We start from the raw sequence: 21993 nt of genomic DNA, 5'->3' as shown, positions 1-21993 counted from the left end.
GAGTCCAGATGGTAAAGGGCGGCACAGTTCGGAATTAATCCCGAGTTCTGCGTCTGGCTCTTTCATCTAAGAATTGTCAACGCCTCAAAATCGTCTACATCGTCAGAATTTGGATTTTATTACAATAAATTAGTGCGGTAACCTCTCCTGTATCCGTTATATTCTGCGCCTTTTTACCAATCACAGCCGAGAGGAAGGGTTATCATTCTTGACTCATACACAAAATAGTCAAAAGTTACGCATAATTTAGTGGAGTGTAGTTTTTAAAACTCGCACAGTTAGTTTTATAAAGTTCTGGGCACTTCTTTGAAGCAGGAGTTGGTAAATTAACAAGAATTGAATTTAGCTGCAGCATAATTGTTTCAAATGGGAAATAATTATCGTAATTTCCGACCGTCGACATAGACAGAATAAATGAAACACGCGAAGAGAGAGAAATGAGTGATGATTGGACAGACAAGGAAACATGTTGGTGTTTTGTTGTTTTTGGTAACAAGTGCATTAAACGTACGTGTAGAATGGTTATCTAAAAAACCCATCTTTGCTACAATGATTAAATGCATTATAGGCCTGCACGTTATTTACAAAATAATTTAATTATTTAAGTACAGATTGTTTAAATAAAAATGTATCTTACGAACGGGTACTTTACCCAGTATTTTCAAATACTAAATTTTAGATTCCTGGCTTCAGAAGTCGATGCTTCAACTGTCGCGCCCACCTCTGAAGTTTGCGGGGTCGTCATTTTTGTGTTGTTGTCTTTAATGAAGTATGGATGAAGGAGAGGAAGATGGCGTCTGATAAAATAGGCACGTGTAGAGTCTTATGAAAGTCTTCATTAAATTGCTCGCATGAGAATGTGTAAATATGATGATATTAAACCGTTCAAGAATAAGAGAAGCCGAGTCATTTTAAGGAAAAGACGAGCTCGATATCGAATAGAAAATCTATTATTTGTTGACGAAGTTTCAAGATTGCTTTTAGTAAGAAAGAATCAGGAAGTTTTACATGTCTTTCGAATTATATCTCATTTTGTTTAAATTTCTGGGAAACATTTTAACAAAGACGACAATTTCATCATCGCATTGGTAAAAAATCTTATGTGGAAGTTTTCCGCTTTCATAGTGAATTGTAAGAACATTACTTCTTCTATCGGCTCTTGTAGTAACGTCGTTCTCTGCAAAATGTTCTTTTATTAAGAGACGAAAGTTTCCCGGCATTTATTGTCTTCAATTCTCTCGTGTCTGGTACATCATTGTCTTCTAATAGGATCCATTATCTGTCGATTGTACAGTTGTTGCAAGTTTCAATAAATTACTGAGTCTTGTTAAACAATAGTTGTAATAAAGGCAACATTGATTAATATTACTCAGGGAAATATTCATTGCTTATTCTGAAAATTCTTACGAAGCCCTTAAATACATTCTGTAAGCAAAATTCAAAAGTCTTTGTTGTTAAAGCTCTTGCGAACACGGTAATGAACATTTTGGTTCCATAAAATACGGGGAATTTCTTGACTAGCTAAGCGATTATAAGCTTGTAAAGGAAAACTGTGCTCCATGGGGTTAGTCATTCATTCTCACTCTGTAAATTAAAATACTGGAAGAAAATTGCCTTCACCGGTAACTTGCACTACATTGAACAAGAATCTCTCAACCAATCAACAGTTTAGTTTTAAATGAATGCTGTTCAGAATATTAATCTTAGAAAGGAATGCTTTATAGTCGCGTAGACCTGTAATTATACGTAGTTTACATGGTTTTAGGACTGCAAAATTATTTATATAAATATATTTTTCTGATTATACGGTCTGTACTAAATGCTCCCATGAAATTATAATTACACAGTAACGAGGAATTTCACTTCAAAGTTGCAGAGAAACTAGTTACTTTTATTTTTTAACACAGTGCTGGGAAAAGCTTTGTAAAAGTACATAATCACTTAACCTATAGACTTTATGAGCTTATGTAGAAACGGAGAGAAAAAGAATGAACGTCACTTTTCGGTTGTTAGGTTTCAGACACGACTGTGCTAATTGCACAGATGTTCGCATTACCGACAGCTGGACCATATACAGTTTTATACTCATGAATCTTTTGTGAGGAGGTTGTGTTAAATTTAGGTTGAGCTTCGTGTACAGTAAGAATTATATTTTATCCACGCGGATTAAAATTAAATTCTCCCGAAGACTTTCCTCAAACAACCGTTCTGCATTCATTTCATGTACGCTTTGCAAAGAACGTGGGTTATAGAATAAAACTTGGTGAAATTTTCCTATAATCTAATTAAATATTATCAAGATAAGCTCTTGGCATATTTGCCTTTTCTTATTCCGAAATTAAAAAGAACGTACTTCTGCTTCCTCAACTTCAAAACTACTTGAGCATCTTTTAAAATTATTCTTCTTCTTGTAAAAACTTTATCACGAAGTTCGAAATCAAGTTAGTCGTCCTTATATATTCCTTTTTGCTTGATTTCATTTCCTTTGCTTCGTCATCATCCTCCATTTCTGTTATGATTCGTCAATGTTTTTGTTCCTTTTTCGTCTCGTTTCTGGTTGGGAGTCGCCGAGGGATGAAGGTCCATCGCTTTGGACTATAAATTTCAAGGAAGTGTGAATAATAGAAAAAGGTATCGCCTACAGCCCGATATGTGCCCTCGCGACTAGAACATGCTGGATGTCGTCTCGCTAGGGACTCAAGACTTAAAGACTTTCAGCTATAAAATTACTTTTCCTTCACCGACGTTTATCAAATGCTATGGGTAGGCGTACGTACATCAGTCCTTGTGAAATGCATCCTGTCCCGTAGGCTCTGAAAGTGTATCTATGACTTTTATTTGAAACGTGTTTGCCTACTTTTCTTTTTTGAAAGAAAGAAACATTGAATGGACATGCTGTGTGTATTCCCCCATTCTATTTTTAAATTATTTGACAGATTTTCGGAAAACTTTATATGAACATTAGTACGTCATTGTAAAACTTTTTAATAACATATAATCGTTTATAACATGGCGGAGAAGAAACTAGTGAAGTGTTACGTATGGAGTGTCGCGCTGTATGGAGCAGAGACTTGGACACTCAGGAAGAAGGAACAGAAATACCTGGAGAGTTTTGAAATGTGGTGTTGGAGAAGAATAGAGAAGATCAGGTGGACGGATCGAGTGACCAACGAAGAAGTATTGAGGAGAGTCAACGAGCAAAGAAACATTCTGCAGGCGATTACACGAAGGAAAGCTAACTGGCTGGGACATATTACGAGTGATATCATCGAAGGCCAGGTTGAAGGAAAGAGAGGACTAGGAAGAAGATTGATACAGCTAACCGACGACCTTAAACAAGGAAAGAAGATGAATTTTCAGGAGTTAAAACGAGAAGCCGAGAATAGGGAAAACTGGAGAGCTCTTTTTGGGCAGAGCAATGGACCTGTCGTAAGACAGAACACTTAATAATAATAATAATAACATGGCGGACGCGCGTACTTACGAGGGGGACCACACTAGCGCCATTTAATATCAGGGCTTGAAATTATATATGCATTGCTAGACGTATCTGTGCAATAGCAAAGTAGGCTTTAAGATTTCTACCCAGAATTCATTATTCCATGTTACGAATGTTGAAACTTAAGAGAAATATATCGGTGTCTGCATATTATGATGTGTGTAGTGGTGTTTGCTTTGCGACGGTAGATTTATATTCGTAATAAATGAACACTAAATCCAAGGCTATATTCAAAATAAGAAATAACGCGTTTGTGAAGTGCATGAACTTGACTGGAGAACCTCTTAAACACTTTTTGTAATTCTTTGAGGAAATCGCATGCAGATTATTGGGTTTGGGTGAGTGCCTTAATAATCGATTGTAGTCGCAATAAGTGTTTATTCAACGATTCGACCCCTCTACTTCCTTATCGATACACAATCAACTGTTGATACATCTTCCGCAAACAGCGCTGCACAAGATTCAATATTTACACTTCGCAATCGGGGACAAGGTTAAGTATCCATCAACTGGAAGGCAACTTTTATATGAAGCAGTGTTTATAACCCCATGCCATATATAGCGCTTGTGAATTGTTTCTTGGTAATGGAAGTACGTTGAAATGATAATGTCAAATGACTCGTTTATCAATTGTGCTCAACTGCCGACCTAAAAAAGACCATGGAATTTGCGTACCTCTCGGTAAACTTTGAAACAGACGTGTTTTATTCACCGCATTACATTTATTAACTTGTCATATAAACACCACCAATCAGTCTGCGTTTGACAGGAGTTACCAAAGTGAAAATCATAGTTTATTCATTTCCGACAAAAGTTTTTAAACTTGTTTCAGTAAAATATTTTCCTTTTTGGATTGTCAGAGTCCTGCTCGCTAAACTTAACCGCTGTCCCCTTCCTTGCCTACCGTGTTCACACGGTTTGAACAACGGAGGAATGTACCTTTACCGAAATTTCCCTCTTATGACGTTGTAAGTCTTCATCTACACAGTTTTTAAATGAATTTTTTTTGCAATGTTTTGCCTTTACGCATTGATAAGTGACTGCATATTGAAATATCGTTCTCCTCAATAGCAGAAAATTGTTTCCCTTCTCCTATTGGCTCATTCCTAAATCATGTGACGGACCATATAGAAACATTGCGAGGGCCACATGCGAACCGTTAGCTTTAGGTTGCCGACAGAAGCTTTAAAGCATGCAACTGGCAAGTGAGTAAGAAAAATTATTCCCTCGAACGCTCAGATACCATCGATTCGAATACAATAATCTATTACGGTAATTTTTCACGGCAGTGAATCTTGAGGTCACATCAACACCGACTGAGTTTCGAGATTTTCCTCAATCCCTCCAGGCAGATGACGAAATGGTGTCTTAAAATAGGCCACGAGCGCTTCCTTTCATACCCTTAGCGTTAAATCAATCACAAATGAAATTATTCTCGTTCGTTGAAGTTTTGTAGTGATGCTAATTCAAGAACAGTGCAAACCGAAAACATTAATGAAAATTAGTGTTAATATCGTGGGAAATTATTTATCAACTAATGGGTCGCGACCCCGGACAGTAATTTGAGTGCCATGCGTTTTAAACGTAGTCTTTAACGTAAAAATTATCCAAAATGAAAATGTAAAACTGGAAATTTTTATTAGGTTATTATTTAAAATGTATTACTCGTTATCAGCTGGAAGTCGGTAATCAACTCCTCCGTCCTTCGGGATGTGTTACAGCGCGGATTCTCAGTACAACTCAGCCGTGATCAACACAAACGTCATCGTGACGTACACGGGGGAGGTGGTCTGGCTAAGCCACGGAATCTTCAGGAGCTCCTGCGACATCAATGTCGAGTACTTCCCCTTCGACGTGCAGAGCTGTAACATGAAATGGGCTTCTTGGACGTACGACGGCTACCAGGTACGGTGAAAATAACCACTAACCCCCGTGGAGCAGGGCATTTATTTAGGAGCTCAATCTGGACAAGACATTCTACGTCTTTTGTAGAATCTGAATGTTCATTACCTCATGTCGGTGAATATGTCGATGTTGGTCGTCGATAAAGCTTGTATAAGTGCCATATATCGAATTCCATCTAAATCTGTCTGCCTAAAGTTCATTTAGGCCATTGAAGTTAACCAGATAATTTAAAATCGAAGTAGCTTGACAGTAGCCTGTTTAGTGTAGGTCTCCCATACATAATTTAATTTAAATCGGTCGTGTAGTTCGGGATTTGTTACATACGAATACAGAGACGGACAGACGTAACAAAACCATATGTTATTCTTAACTTTTTTTCCGAAAATCAATTAAAATTAATTTCCTAGTATTACGACACTAGTTCGTATAGGATTCTAAATTTTAGTCTTGTCAATAGTAGCATCCGAAGGCAAAATAAATTCACGGACACACATGAAATCATTTTATATATCCAACAATTTACCGCCACGGTGGTCTAGCGGTCAGAACACTAGCCTTGTAATCCTGGGGTCCCGGGTTCAATTCCCGGTGGTGCTAAAATTTATAACTTGTGTTGGGCAAGGCCGTGGTCTAGGCAACACGGAGTTTTCCTCCGTGGCATCCCAACAATTACTCCATTCACACACAGAAGAAGGCAATGACAAACCACTTCTGGATCATCTGCCAAGAACGTATATGAACAGGTCCCAGTCCGAGAAAAGGATGGAAGGATCCTGTTCATATGGACCTGTCGTCAGACAGAACACTAAATAATAAAAAATAAAAAATCCAACAATTTACAGATCTTTCTGAACACGTTATGTTTCGTGCTAAAAATGCGTGTGTGGCGTGCTCTAAAAATAAGTATATATACTAGGTTAATATTGCGTATTATAATGTGTATAAATATTTTTGGGACATTCTGTACATTCTGGGGGGGGGGGGGGGTATCAGAGTTATATCCCTGTTCTATTCAATATTCGGTATATTTATGACCTACGCTTCAACTTTACAACGGTTCATAGAACTGCATAGAATATCTTTTACAAAAACCAGTGATGTGTGTTACGTTAACATGACATCTTTTATCATCCATATTTACTGTTCGTCCCAACGATGATGGCACACAGTGTCACCAGCCGGTGTTAGAGATGAGGCACTAAAGATGCTGAGTTATGTCAAACGACCGGTGTCTGACTCCGACGGTAAACGAATTTTTCTCTACGCCACCGCGTCAGTATTTTATCTGGGGTTCACCAAACCTAACATCCGAGCTAAAGGACGAACCTCACAACCGACTTAAATCTAAAATGAATGGAACTTTGCCTCCACACACCCTAAACTCAATTTTGGTGTGATGTTTAGTTGATTGTCTTCTGGGATGTTGCGCCGTGTATCATCATCGTCCTGATGATGGAGGCAGTAAGCACCTCTGAAACGTTTGTCTATTTCTACAGACTATACTGTACAACGTCCCAGAAGACAGTCATTGAGTCCGCTACCTTCAGATTTCTGTTTTCTGTTCATGAAGAGACTCGAATTCAACGGGGAAATTGGTTGTTGTGAAAAATCCATTATCAGGTACCGTACCCTAACTTAACGTCATCGAAATTTTGATCGCAAACGAAACTAAATGTAAGTCTCGATGCAGCCAGCCGGCCGTGCTCACTAAGAATTCCTCTTTTCTCCACTCACGACGAACCAGCCGTCGTCATAAGCCATCAAAGGCTGGTGGATATTCTAGAGTTATTATTTTCAAATGTTGTGCCTTGTATAATTAAAATGTATCGTAAGACTGGCAATGGTATTATTTTCCTTTTTACATAAAACTTATTTGTGGTTATTTAACGACGTTTTCAGTGGAGCGGACTGCTGCGTGAAATTACAGGACGCGTATTGAGTAATTGGGAAGGATGTTGGAAGAATGAGTGATGACCCATCCCGGCATTGGCCTGAACTGACTTAGGAAAACAAAAGGGGATCTCAGTGACAGTATCCGGTTTTCGGTCCGATATTTCAACTCAGGATGTCCCCGAATGCGAGCCTGTGGATTTCATAGAAGGCGGGTACAGTCTTTTTGACTGGCTGAGTAACTATCATCTTTTAAAGGACGACTCTGTTCTATGGAGTAATTACTAGGTTGCTCATTTATTTCATTAAGTTGAATTTAATTCTGAGTACTTCTGATATGTAGCTGATCTTGAAAATGTGTTCGTATAGCGTCATCACAAGTCATTTAATCGGAGAGGCAGATTGCACACCTCTTAAAGATTAGTACAACAGTTCCAGGAGCACGTGTGTTGAATTCACGCATCCTGCCGACTCGGAAAATCGGTAATCTAGGTCAGTCTATTAACTTAATCTGTTCCTGATGAAGAAAAAAAGTAAAAGAAAATTAATGTCTAGTAATTACATTAATGATTTAGCAGTTGCCTTCGATATAGTCTGTTCGACATGCAATTTCATGCAAGAGTCTCGTGTTAGTGCCGTTAATTTGACAGGTATACTACGATAATTTATAAGTTGATATAATTGCGTCATATTGTGAATTAAAATTTAATTATTCGTGTTTTTTTTTCCGTCTAATCACAATTGTATATAAATATATAAAATTTATACATAAGATATTAAAATATCATTTACATATTTTGTACATCTTTTTACTACATGTTTCGGTTACATTGAACCATCTTCAGGTGTAAAGTTAAAAGTTAAAAATTATAATCTTATAAACTAAAGAAGTTACACAACAACAGTAATTAAGTTTTAGTTTATAAGATTATAATTTTTAACTTTTAACTTTACACCTGAAGATGGTTCAATGTAACCGAAACATGTAGTAAAAAGATGTACCAAATATGTAAATGATATTTTAATATCTTATGTATAAATTTTATATATTTATATACAATTGTGATTAGACGGAAAAAAAACACGAATAATTATACGATAATTTATTTATAAATATACAGAGTATAAACATAAAACTCGCTCTTTGTGTTATTAATAAACGGAATAACGTGTTTTATTAGCATTTTTTTATAAACAGTTCTTAGGCTGAAGAGGATTTGACGTTTTTTTAACTTGGGGGGTGGTTTATGTTCTTTTGTTGTTTACAATCTGCATTCCCTTTAATGTTGTTCACTTTGTTCTACAAACAGTGGGGCGAAATGTAATGGCCACTCCGTGCAGTCTCCTTGACGAGGATTCCCTATGAATATCGGCTAACCAACCGAAGGATTACTTACCCCGTGATATTCGAGCAGCAATGAATGGGTCCCGTCACAATAGCTCCAAAGACCCTTCCATGTCCATTCGTCCATGAAGGGTTTCTGGGATTTTTTGTAGTAATCGCTCTTTCTGAGGACAGCAAGTAAGGATTTAGTATGACGTCAGTGAACACATGCAAACTTTGTGTGGGAATACGAAACGAGCAAACTTATCAATAGCAACTCCCACAAAAAAGGGCTAATTAAAAGTTGAGCACGTGTAATGTATTTTACTTGAAAGCAGATATTATACTCCGAAACAGACATTACATCTGCCATAAGAAACGTGTCACAGTCATCCCAATACTGAAATATGTTGCGACAGACATGAGGCTTCCATACGTCCCCACTGGGGATTATGCCCCACCTACTTCAGCAGTCAATAACTATTCATTTTGTATTTGTGTGTGCCGTATGATTCTTGTAATAAACAGCGTTAACAAGTTCATCTTTGTAATGGTGAAGTGTAGTGTTTTCTTTGCGGTACGGACTGAATTCTTTAAATATTATTTAGACGAGCTTCGGCTTCAAAGGCATGAACAAGTTTTTTTACATAAAACACATTACTTTGATTCTCGGTTAGCTAAAATATTATCCTAGGAAAAGAGACATAAAAAGGGAGGAAGATAGGAAAATGAAAAAATGTGTGTGGGCATGTCGGGTTTAACCCATTTCTGTCACTTCAATCTGGCGCTGTGTCTGTATGTTCAGTAGGACGTGTTTATTCCTCAAGACATTGAACATGTCGATTTTGGTCTTCCGCGTTATGACGCCATCTCATTTGGATTGGACGCCTTCCTAACCCAGCACACGTAACGCCATGATGTTTGGTGTCTGAAGCCAATAAATCACAAGGATTTTACGAATTCATTATAAAAGTCAAGAACAACACGAAAGCAATTTGAAACCCTTAATTTATGTTCCTACTTTTATAAGATAAGTTATTATTGATGAATATGCTGAAAGTGTAATTTTGGCTCCCTAAATTAGGTTTTACAAGTCACTGGTACGCTCCAAAATTAAATTAGCCCAAATAACTTTTATATTAAACGTTCTGTATAAAATTTAATAGAAGCCCGTCAAGTAGTTTCAGAGCTTTGATAGGTGGACGGAGAGATATGACTTTCCTGTTGTGCTTTCATTTTAGAATGTTTATGCAAATAATGCTTGAAACGTAATATTTTTTAGAAACAGCAGCATATTCTGTATTTCTGTATTCACAGTATAATAAAACTCTTAGTAATATAAGGGAATGTAGGGGCCGAGAAACCTACGGTAGATTTTATGTGTTCCTTCGTACTGGATATTATAGTGCCTTGTTGATAAACTGACTCTATGAAGTCAGACCTAAGAAATAATGCATGTTTAACTTGCCACACTGCTCTCAAGTTCTCCTTTCGCCCGGTGTTACGGCAACTTCTTTGACACGGCTGTGCTCCAGGTCAGGCGAATTTGCAGGCGTTGCCATTTGTTCTGTCCGTCTGACAGATGCTCACTGCTGAAGCACGACAGATCTGACACATTATATCGCCGTGATAACCACAAATTCTACGTACCGGTGTTTACCCATGAGTCACGGTTGAATATTATTCGCCAGGCTCATAAAATCGTGGCTTCTGGAAATACATTAGGAAGTGAATGCTACGTTATGATCTTATTAAAGATGTTCATTTGTTATTTTTATTTTTATTGTTTGGGGTACCGTATGAATTTATGGATTTGTGAGTATGATTTGGTTTAATTTTTCAATTACTGCCAGTACCAAAATAGTTTTTAGTTTAATAATATCTGGAGGTGACACAACAAAAACATAATTCCTCCTGTTCTTTGTCGCCGAAGTAAGCTTGGTAGCACGCCGTAACCTCAAGTCCTTTTCCTGTCGCACAGCTGGACCTGGTGAAGCAGACCGAAGACGGTGACGTGACCAACTATCAGGCAAACGGTGAATTCGACCTGGTGAGTTTCGACGCGATCCGACACGTTGAGTTTTACTCATGCTGCCCTGAGCCCTATCCCGACATCACGTACGTGATCCGGCTCAGAAGACGACCCATGTTCTACGTCTACAACCTCATCCTCCCCTGCATCCTGATTAACGGAATTGGTAAGTACCACAGCAATTAAACTACGTTCATCGTTACACCATTCAGTAATCTTGCCTGCAACTGTAGTGCGTGTGACGTAACAAGCCCCAACACGGACGGAAAATGTAATGTTGTTGCCAGCTTTTAATTTGAACTCCAAATATCGAAGAAAGGAATAAGAAATACAACTCGCAACGCGCCGAGCAAACATGCGCATCGTTTAAGTGCTGGTTCCACAATCATATGTTCTGTCACCTTTAATTCCTTACCTAATTACTTGCATTTTTAATCTAAACATACTGTGTAAAATTTACGACAGACAAATGCGTGTTTTACGATAAGTTGCAAATGGCTTCGATAACATCTCCATTGCAGGCGTGAAAATGGCGTATTTCCACGTTTTCGATTATCGATATTTCAGATTTCCAATATGTTCATTACCTGCAAACATCATGCTTTTAATCGGAATGGTAAGACAACCGTCTTATGTTTGATCGTTGGTAATAATGCAAGGTTGTGACTGGTGTCGTGTAATATTTATGATTCAGTATATATTTATTATTTCAGTCTATACACAAACTTAGTTTTAAAATGTTGTTGTTAAAATTAAAATTTAGCGCTTTTCATCGTTATTTCGATGTTACATTTCAGCGCATTATTATTTTTACGACATGTTTCGATGCTATTGCATCATCCTCAGGTTTTTTATTATTATTTTCATCTTTAAAACTAATACATATTTATTAATGCAACCTTTTATTGATTTATTTGTTTTTGTAGATTTCTTCCTTTTGATCTTCGTAGTATTTTGCATATTTTGGTTAGTTGTTCATTATTCTGTGAAACAATTAATTAACATTTGAATTATTAATTATTAATATGATTTATGATGTTAATGTTCCTTGCGATCTCATATAATGTGAGCGATTAGCAGTATTGATTTTGTCGGTCACGTTATTTTGCTTACTTGCTGGTGTGATGGTTTTGCAAATGATTTTTATAAACAAATGTAGGAACTATGAAAGCTAGTCAGTGTGGACGTAAATTAACACTGTAAATCGAGACACCCAACATCGATATATCTCCGTGTTAAAGCTGGTAGGAATGGATGCACGAAATATTGCGTGTGTTGAAGCAATGTGCATTGGAAATACTATTCGAAAGCTTTAATTACAGTGTTAAGTGGTTCCTGTCGACATTTAGAATCTGATTTTGTTTCGTAAATCTCTTTTTTCGAAATGCGCACGAACGTCGTTTTGAATAGTCAGGTGAAGAAAGTTTTGTTGGCAGTGGACGCTCTTTGGTGTTAATATTTTTCTCCTCGCGGCTTTGAGATATCTCAGGATGGCACTACCAGGAATAAGGAGTCACAATGTGCTAATATCAAGATGTTAACAATGGTTTATCATCGCTACAAAATTTCTGCCGCCTGAAGACTACTTGCCAAGAGCGTAGAGTTTGTGTATGGTTGAGTTGGGTTAGGTTTGTGACGCACATGTGCAGACGGCAATGCGCAGTGGCATCGTCACTACACTTGAGACCTTCAAGCAGAAGTTGGCATTACCGATCGCAGATAATGAAAAAAAACTTAATTGTTTTTCAATATCGAATGTGATAACTCCCCCCCCCCACATACGGCGTCACATCCACGCTAAATTATTTTAAAGCTTTCAGATGTCTGTTCTACTTATATTGAATGAGTACAGACAGTTATCACAATTGAAATTCTGTTAACTTACGTTGCAATACCTGGTGGATGAAGAAACTGGTGTGGTCTCTTCCTCCAGGAGTGCAAATTTGATAGACACAACAAATTTTTGGAAAAAAAAATTATAAATGGATTTATTGCACATGTCTAATGTGGGCAATTAACATTCACGAACTTTATATTTTGACCAAAGAGAGTATGGCTTTCATCTGACGCTCAAAATAAACGGTGTTTCCAAGTATTTCCCTAAACAACTTTAATCAGTTGATGTTTGTAAGAGACGTAATTCATGGTGTAGAACTGAGGTTACGCAAAAATGCATTATGATCATACCATTGTTGGGTTATATAATAAAACATTTCTTTTGTGTTCCTCCAGTTTTAGGGTCTGGCAGCACAGTACTAGTCAAGACCAGAATCTTCACCACTGCTTTGCAATAGATAGGCTTTGTTTCCTTTGAGGTAGGAACTGTATATTTAAGTATTGTTTAGATTAACTCGTGTTTCAAATGGTTAAATGTACTTAAAGTTGGTGACATAACTGAAATCCTGAATCATATTAGTACTATTTTAGACTTCATTATTCAGAAAAAGAGGAACATTTTAAGAGAATGTGATGAGCAGAATTTGTAGCACACATCAGAGAGATGAGAAAGGCATACAAAGTTTCAATCAGGTTAGAATGAAAGGGACAAGATGGGAGACCTTGGCATTGGTGAAAGATATATAAGGTATTCAATCTTGAATAAAAGAGTAGCAAATTTCTTGACCAATTCAGTTTGTTTGGTTTTAAAAGGACTGCTAGGCATGTAAGATTTCCTTCAAAATCAATACGTTGTTCCATTAATCTCCTACGTCTCACAAACTTTTGGATACATCCATCAGAAAGTTCTGTCCCTAGGCTGCTCCCTATAACACATGAGGTTTAAGCAAAGTAATGTTGTGGACTGGCCAACCAAAGAATCTAACCACAGCTCACATTCAACATGTTTTACTAGAATGCAGATGCAGCTTTTGTCAGAACTTCATTCAGAAACTGCTCTTTGAATTAATATTGTAATTGCCATTTTGGTACCTTCCAGCACTGCTTGTGTTCTATGTTCCATCCGAATCTGGCGAGAAAGTAACTCTAGGCATCAGTGCTTTGCTCTCAATGACAGTTTTCCTCATGACCATAAGAGAGAGTCTTCCACCTACAGAGAAGACACCTTTAATTAGTAAGTTTAACAAGCACATATTAATTCTTTATTCATTTTCCCTACTTTTATAACTGCAATGCTCAAGTTTAATTGAAAATAATAATTGATTAATAATTTATGCTCTTTACCAATTATTACTAGGGTGATTAAATCAAAGGCTGTTGATGGACAAAACATATAGCATCCATGGAGAATGAGAAATGTGTACAAATTATGATCAGAAATCCTGAAATCAGGTAACAATGTGGGAGTCCTAGGCATATCTAGGTCTTAAAGAAACAGTGTTTGAGGATGTGGACTAAATACAACTGAATCAGAATTTGGCCTAGACCAGTAGTCACCAGTTGCAAATACAGTAATGAGTCTTTGAGTTCTGTAAAAAACAATTTCTGGCTAGGGAGGCCCTACCAGTAGCTATGCTACCACCAGCATAGCTCTTGGGGTCACTGAGGTACTCAAGCCCCACCACCACGACAAGGTGCAGGTACCATTAAGTGGGGAATTAGTGGAATGAAACCATAAAATAAGTTGGACAAAATAGATACGAAGTACCGACTAGAATTTTCATTAGACTGAAAATGAATACCACCACAGATTCTATAAAAATAAATTGGTTAAATGTTATGTAAGTAATGTGGAGGTATTGTATTTGATGTAATTCTTATGTTGATATTACTAACTTCATGATTTGTACAACACATTGTTATTTGACAGGTTTGTATTATGGGGTTAGCATATGCCTAGTATCATTTGCATCAGGCTTATCTGTTGTGACACTCAATGTGTACCATCGTGGAGTGAGAGGAACTGGTGTCCCCAGAATGATCAAGGCCCTCATACTGGGCAAGCTGGCGAAACTAGTCTTCCTCCAGTTTGAACCACGAGACAAACACAGACCTTCGATGCAACACGTAAGTTTGTTATGATACGTAATTACTTAATGGTTATGAATGGACGGTACTTGAATACCAGCTGCAGATCCTCTGAAATTCACTTAAACATTGTGCCATGATGTATGTTGAAGTTTGATTACAAGATTTTCTCCAATTTTCAGTCATCTCTTGGTTGAAATAGCTAGTGTTTTCCTTTTTATCTGAGACTTTTATACTGCTCTCATTTCCCTAATAAATATAACCTCAATTCCATACAAAATCATTTTCTTTCAAACCTAATAACGTCAAAATATTTAAATCTAAGAAATTTCTTTATGTTCAATATAATTTTTTCGTAATTAAGATGTTTCTTTTGGAACAAGAGTTGTGTGGAAATAAATACTCTACCAATGTAATCTTTCAGTGCAGCATCCTGTTGTGTTAATTATACATTTACTATTCAGTGTTCCATCACTTGTTATGCAACATAATTACCAATATTCACTGCATCATTGTACTGTCCCTGTAGCATGTTAACTGGCATACCTTCAGAATGACAAGTTTAAATTGTCAAGCGATCGTCAGTTTCACTTTAACACTTGCATACATAAGCACTTATTAGTGCAAGCATTTTGTGATGTATTAATTTTAAGGTAAATAACCACCAAGAAGTACTGAAAGTGGTGGACAGTAAAACATGTTAAAACTATCATGAAAGTATTATCTGCTGTGTCTTGTTAGGTGGTTGAACCTTGCCTCTGTGTACTCTTTGTAGTATGTTGTTAGTTCAATGTCCATAAACCAACCACAGATGGGGGTGTTCAAGAACAAGGCGTTGAGGAGAATATTTTGACTTAAGAGGGATGAAGTGATCAAATATTATTTTAATGATTGATTCAGGGGTCCGCAGTGGCCGCGCGGTCTGAGGTGTGGGTCTTGTGCTGCTTGGTCGCGGGGACAATGGGTTCGAATCCCACTCAAGCCATGGATGTTTTTCTGTGTTGTGTTGTCCTGTGTATAGGTAGAGGCCTTGCGACGGGCCGATCCCTCGTCCAAGGAGTCCTACCAAGTGTCCATAGATCAAGCCAACTGAAAAGTTGGGGACCCGTAAAGGGTACCGGAAAATGTACAAACATTGTTAAACCGGAAAAAAAAAAGAAAAAAGAATGATTCAAGGATAATGAGCTGGACAGGGCATGCACCATGCATGGGATACAAAATTTTGATCAGCAAGTATGAGAAGACACCACTTGGAAAACCTAGGTGTAGATGGGTGGCTAACATTAAGGCAGATCTTAAAGGAGTGGAAGCATATTGGCTGGATTTATGAGGCTCAAGTTAGGGACCAGTGATAAGCTGTTGTGAACAGAGTAATAAACCTTCAGATTCCACAAAAGGCAGAGGATTTCTTGACGTGCTAAGTCACTTTTATCTTCTCATGGAGGACTTTGCTCCATGAAGTTAGTTAGTTTATTAGTTTGTCTAAAAGTCTACAGAATGAAACAGCCATGATACGGGGAATCTGTTGCAGCAGGACATGAATACAGGCACTGGCACACGATTAGATTGTCCACGCCAACCAGACAATAAGTGGATAGCAGACAGTGAAGGGGATTATCTGGATCCTCAGTACATGTCTCCACGTTTCCTGCCTCGTCATAGCCGTGCAGATTCAACACCAGGTATAGTTTTACATTTGGCTGTGATAGATGGCGTTACTAATTACAAAAATAGAAAAACCTGAAGTGAGGGATCAGAACTATTCTGTATAATGCTTTGATCCCTCCCCCAATGCACATTGGCTAGGACACCAAGTGTCTCTAGGTTTCAGTAGCCAAGAAAATTCTCGACATCCTGTTTCCAGTGATTGAACCCCAGGAGTGATTTTGGAATTAATTTCTACTCATTGTATTTGCTTGTTTGGCATTTGTGTGAAGCTTGGTCTCTAATTGTGAAAGAAAAGTATACTTTGAGCGTGTTTGAGAAATCGCTGCTGAGAATATTTAAACCCATAGGGGAGAGAGGAAGTAAGACAGTGGATAAAATTATGAAATTGTGAGATTCATCATTTGTATTCTTCAGTAAATATCCTACTTTCTTTCTGTACACACATGCTTAATTTCAATATTCTGAATTAGCATGTATATCGTGTTTCCCCGATTGCTACCTGCTACAGTTCAGAATCTGTGGTGGTATCAAGATTTAACATGTCAGTCCCATATTACATTATATTTGTTATATTTTTATAATCAAGTCTGATTACTCATGATCTGCAAACTGTAGGGTGTTATCCATTGCAGACAGTTTTGAGGCACAGTTTCTGCGTGTGCTGAACAAGGTGAACCACACCATCGAACGCAATGAGCTGCGCGTCACAGAGCAGGAACACCGAGATGTGACAGAGCGAGAATGGAAGCAAGTAGCACTAGTGTGTGACAGGTTCTTGCTGTGGGTATTTCTGCTCACAACTGCTGTCACAACGACAGTGATCCTCTGCGGCTCTCCGTATGGCCCTTGATGAGATGAATAGCGTGAGTGAAATGTTTTGATAAAATGATCTAATAGAATTGTCAGATTGGTTTAAAAATGAGGAAGTATGTTTGTAGAATTAATCTTGTATGTTGACATGTTCATATAACAGCACAGTTATCATACTGGCACCCAAATAAAAATGAAAGATCTGATAAGGAAGTCTTGTTATAATGTTTAGAGACAGTGCAATAATCAGAATGAATACACAGAGAAGGTAGGTAATGTTTCAAATCCTAAGTGTTTTGAGTAATTCATGTTGAATGTCGGGTTACATTGAGATTATTGTTGTCCCATGTTAGTTGTGAACCTTTTGAGACATTTTCTTTAAAGTTTAGGAGACAGAAGATTCAATTGCAGATAAATTACAAGGCTCAAAACAGACTGAACTTTTGGTTATAATGTTCTGATGTTCATGAGATGTGTGTGGTTAAGATATAAAGCTTTCACAGTGAGTAAGTGTGCTAAACTTCTCTCAGGCAATCAGCCATGTTAAAGTTGAATTAAGAACCAAGATGTCAAGAGACTTGCTTCGTCCCCATCATCTTGGTCCCCCTACCGTGACCGAGTCTTTGACCATTTTTAATTCCATTATATTTCTTCCATTCATAAATTCAGAGACACAAATCCTATAGCCATATAATTTTTGTAATAATTCTTGGTTGTAAAAGTGAATGTTTGGTTAGTACTTAACTCTCTTACTTGAAACAATTATAATCTACTATTGAATACAATGCGACATGGAGTTTTATCCCAGACATTGGTTGATTTATCTGATGAAAATGACAGAAAGCTTCATAAAATGGCTGAAATTATAAAACAAGAATTACATATTAAATATAGGGTACTTGAATGAAGCTGTGATGAAGCAGATTGCTTTAAAAAGTCACACTTGGGATATCTTTGTCTGAATGCTAATCTATACTATTAAGTTCAGTTTATATGATAAGCTCTTGTAACATGAAATATGTGTAAGAATGACAAAGTTTTCCAAAACTATAATTTTTATAGAAACATATTGATGCCACTGAGTTTATTGTGGTTTTATATGTGTTTTATGAAGTTAATATATTGTTATGATATTTGTTTCTGATGAAAACATGTGGTGAGACAAAATAATACAGTTAATGGGTTGAATTTTTGTGTATTTGCAACAATTGAGAAGATGTGGGATGAGATGTATGCTCCTGACAATGTAATATATATGCATAATTTAAAATGTAATAACAGTTGATTTATAAAAATGGAGAAAAACATCTAAACTCCTTTTATGTGAACTTACAGTACATGTGTTATGTGAGTGTTTCATTTTCATCATGAGCTGTCAACAAGATTTCTAAAAGCAGACTGGGACTTTATTGTTGGAAGATATTTATTGAAAGTATGGTAAGTAGATTATGAAATGCTTATAACATAATCCTAAATGGTAACTAAAGAAGAGAAAATGTGTGTAAAGGTGACCTAATGTATTAATGTTCTTATAAATAAAATTATATAAACATTGTGAACAGTCTGTAACTTGTTTTGCCAGCTAGTTTGTACAACTTCAACACAGTAATTACATTTTTTCTCTCTCAGCTGAACACAATGTGTATGTTGTAATATTAATAAAAAGAAGAGTTAAACAGAACAGTTGCTATATGGAGTTAAAAATATAATCATACATTGTTAAAACTGAAACTTTTGAACATGAAGCAGAACCATACATTCTTTTTTGGAAAGTACAACTCATAATATTCTATTGACAAAATCCACACTGCACTTTCAGAAGCTTTACTTGTTCGAAAATCATCAGCTGATATAACATGTTGCAAGCATGTTCTATTTGATACAAAGTTTGAATCCAATGAAGTTTCCACTTTTATATCACATTATTATAACTTAAATGAGCTGAATTCCCATCATTTCCAGAAAACACTGCTCAGATGAAAATTAATGTATATGAACACGGTAATATGAAACTGTTCGTTTCATACTGCATTTAACACTGATATTTTCCATCAACTGCTGGGAAATACATTACCATGTCAACCTTGTGCCTTGTAATACATAGTCAGCTGTTTGATGTTTCAGATTTCTGTGGACCATCATTCTGGTCATTATTATCTGAAGATACGAAGCTAGGATCATCGTGCTCAGTGAACTTTAAAGGAATGAAGAGGAATTAGTAGTAGCCTATTTTGAGGTACTAATTCTGGCACTTACCTGAAGTCATGAAAACTTTGGTTAGTCTTCCAGCTGAAACCTGAACTGAGCATCTCCTGAATCCAAATCAGAAGTGTTATCACTTGAGCCTATTAACTTGGTAGTCCAAAACTAGATGGCAAATTGTACCTTGTCATCTTCTGAACAGAAATTTCAGCATCATCAGAACTAGCATCAGGTACTAATAATGTCTCAGCTGCATTTAAAATCTGATTTTCCATTTAAGCTGACATATTTTTTTCACTCATTAAAAATATTATGTGCATCTGCAAGTAGGTTTTAATTCTCATCCTTCACCTTGTTAACCTCTTAAATTCACTTGGCTATAGAATTTCCAGCTGAATGGACAGTGTAAGTTTGATGAATCAGAGATTTGAGTTTTGATTATAGTTTGTGGTATGTTCTCTGCTGTTATCTTATCAGCAATTACCATAACTAAGTTGGATTTACACCAACAAAATGCCCACATGAATGTTACGAATCTTTTAACAATTTCGTTACTTCATTTGTATGTGATATTTTGACTCTCATTAACATTATTAAAAACAACACATTATACATGGGTTCATAATGATTTTATATTATTTTATAACACTTCACAGTAATACATATCCATGGAATGAATGATAAATACTGTTAAAATAAATCTAATTTAAAAATAATATGCCAACACTCGGAAAACTAATCCTTGAAATTGTAAATTTTTAAAAACATTGTAGAACATACATCAAGAAAGCATCATAAGAACAGTTTATGATTCAAGTCAAAATCATCATACATTAAAACCTTTAACATTTTAAGATGATTGTGTCAGGATCATAAAAACTTATTCTTACACCTGCCAATTCTGTTTTAACTAGTAATAGTCTGGTACAGGAGCACATGCAATCTTCACGAAGTCTTGATACTGCACTTGCCCACCGGGTGAGACATTTGCCTCACGAAATATCTGTTCAACTGAAGAAGAACAAAACACCAATAAATGACCAACTGTGGTGTTCTGGGTTGTGATGATCTGTATTTTCAATATCATGAAAACCTTGAAGTAAGAATTTCAATTTTCACCATAATTCAGTTTTGCTTTTTTATCCCTTGAACTGTGGGTGTAATATAAAACAACAGGTAACTTTTCCAACCCAAGTGACTTCAGGAATTTTTAGTGGTAATATTTACATACATAATATGTTAGAATGTTTGAAAAATTGGAGGGGGGAGGGGAAATAGTCCTACTGGTTTGCCATAACATGGCTACTTCTAAGCTGAAAGCAACCTATGATATCAACCACTTACTTTCCTCCTCAGAATGAACCAAGATGATTTCTACATTTCTTGGCACTTACCCTCCTTTGCACTAAGCTGTTCTCCCCAGTGCAGCAACATGTGTCGCAACTGACGAGCAGGTATAGTACCTTTCTTAGCTGAATCTGCTGCCTTAAAAGCATCTACCACTTCACGAGGCAAGTCTTCTGCTCGACTATGAATATGCATTACATCCAAGAAGTCTGCGAAGGACATTTTGCCACCTGCAAATTGTTTTTCATTATACTCTGGCTTTTAAAATCAGCTAAGAAAAGTTACCACACTGTGTGTTTACACAGTGATAAATGATGTAGACCTATATTAATATCACAAAAAGAGTTGTATTAATCAGGTTTTGGTTATAGGAAATGGTGTCAACACCTTGAACAATACATTACTTATGGTAACATACAGTATGGTTTCAGATAGGTGATTCATGATATATCTGCATGTACAGTCACACCAGAGGAATCAACTTACTAATATGTGGAAATGTTGGTGAATGAAATGATCGCTGCATAGTATTCTATAATGTGAATCACCTTTAAAGTTGTTCTTCAGTAACCATATTACAATCTACTTTGCAGCGCTGCACACAAGAGTTCTTTGGTAACCGCCATTTTGAAGAATTTGACAACTTGTCATAACTATGAAATTTATATTAGTATTAGAAACATGTTCCACATCCTTGGCTTACTTCAGCCCCTGAAGGATCTATGGAAGGTAAATCAATTCTATTCTAATATAGTGTCAAATAGCATGATGGTTAATGAAATTGTGAAACTTGCCTTTATCTTTAAGGTATTTTTTCAGCTCCTGAATTGTTGGGCTCATTCCTAGTGACCTCATGATGATTGTCAACTCATCCAGAGTTCTAATTTGGCCACTTCGGGCAAAAAGGTAAAAACATTCTCGAAACTCTGTTGGAAAACAAAACATTGTAACACAATTGTATAATAATACCACGGAGGCAGGAAGAAACTAGAGAAATCGACCAATGAACCTACAGATCAGCCAAACACGAATTTTCAGATTCTTACCATCGATATCCTGTTCTCTAAAATATCGTGCCTGAAACAAAGGTAACGTGTCACTTACAACATTCACAGCAGCTAAGAGTATTTCTTAGGAATAGAACACATTGAATACCAAGACCTATGGATCTGTAACACAGTTGTAAATAAAACAAACACATAGCAATACCATTTGTAAATGTCTTCCAGAAGTATAATTTTGTGAAAGTGGCAATATTAAGGTGTTGAATTCAACGCATTCATCTACGTATTATACTATTTTGTCAGACTGATGGTTCTTTATCAGAATATGGGCAATGCGTGACTCAGATGAGCTAATGCGAGATATCGGGGATAACAGCAGATGTTTACT

The 21993-nt window shown here is 36.6% G+C and overlaps 2 protein-coding genes across 5 annotated transcripts in view; one reads left to right on the top strand and one right to left on the bottom strand.

Annotated features, from left to right (window-relative positions):
* Window positions 1–18611, top strand: part of LOC110830519 (neuronal acetylcholine receptor subunit alpha-7) — a 44251-nt gene extending 25640 nt beyond the window's left edge. For 3 of the 4 annotated variants that reach the window (XM_022065547.2, XM_022065545.2, XM_087345375.1), the window contains 6 exons: window positions 5221–5404; window positions 10600–10816; window positions 13586–13720; window positions 14417–14613; window positions 16106–16256; window positions 16875–18611. In XM_022065547.2, the coding sequence (XP_021921239.1) occupies window positions 5221–5404; window positions 10600–10816; window positions 13586–13720; window positions 14417–14613; window positions 16106–16256; window positions 16875–17092 (1102 nt within the window). In that variant the 3' untranslated portion in view covers window positions 17093–18611. The remainder of the gene's footprint in view (window positions 1–5220; window positions 5405–10599; window positions 10817–13585; window positions 13721–14416; window positions 14614–16105; window positions 16257–16874) is intronic. The other variant, XM_022065546.2, reaches the window with a different exon arrangement.
* Window positions 18612–19868: 1257 nt separating this feature from the next.
* Window positions 19869–21962, bottom strand: LOC110830525 (calmodulin-like protein 4). Its single transcript, XM_022065561.2, has 5 exons — window positions 21811–21962; window positions 21648–21678; window positions 21396–21527; window positions 20649–20831; window positions 19869–20265 (listed from the first exon to the last, which is right to left on the bottom strand). Exons 1-5 carry the CDS (start codon window positions 21811–21813, stop codon window positions 20165–20167), a joined length of 450 nt encoding a protein of 149 aa, XP_021921253.1. The 5' UTR covers window positions 21814–21962; the 3' UTR covers window positions 19869–20164.
* Between the last annotated feature and the right edge of the window lie 31 nt (window positions 21963–21993).

This window comes from Zootermopsis nevadensis, unplaced genomic scaffold, assembly GCF_977971745.1.
Source record: "Zootermopsis nevadensis isolate Lab colony 2312 unplaced genomic scaffold, Znev_1.0 Znev_ptg000001l, whole genome shotgun sequence".
Classification (NCBI taxonomy): domain Eukaryota; kingdom Metazoa; phylum Arthropoda; class Insecta; order Blattodea; family Termopsidae; genus Zootermopsis; species Zootermopsis nevadensis.
This window is presented reverse-complemented; position numbering and strand designations above follow the sequence as displayed.

What these genes read in the sequence shown, in the direction of transcription:
- LOC110830525 (XM_022065561.2), bottom strand. An exon ending in AAAATACCTTAAAGATAAAG is followed by an intron (nt 20,832 to 21,395) that starts GCAAGTTTCACA and finishes AACAATTTGCAG; the next exon opens with GTGGCAAAATGTCCTTCGCA. An exon ending in ACAGCTTAGTGCAAAGGAGG is followed by an intron (nt 20,266 to 20,648) that starts GTAAGTGCCAAG and finishes GTTCTTCTTCAG; the next exon opens with TTGAACAGATATTTCGTGAG.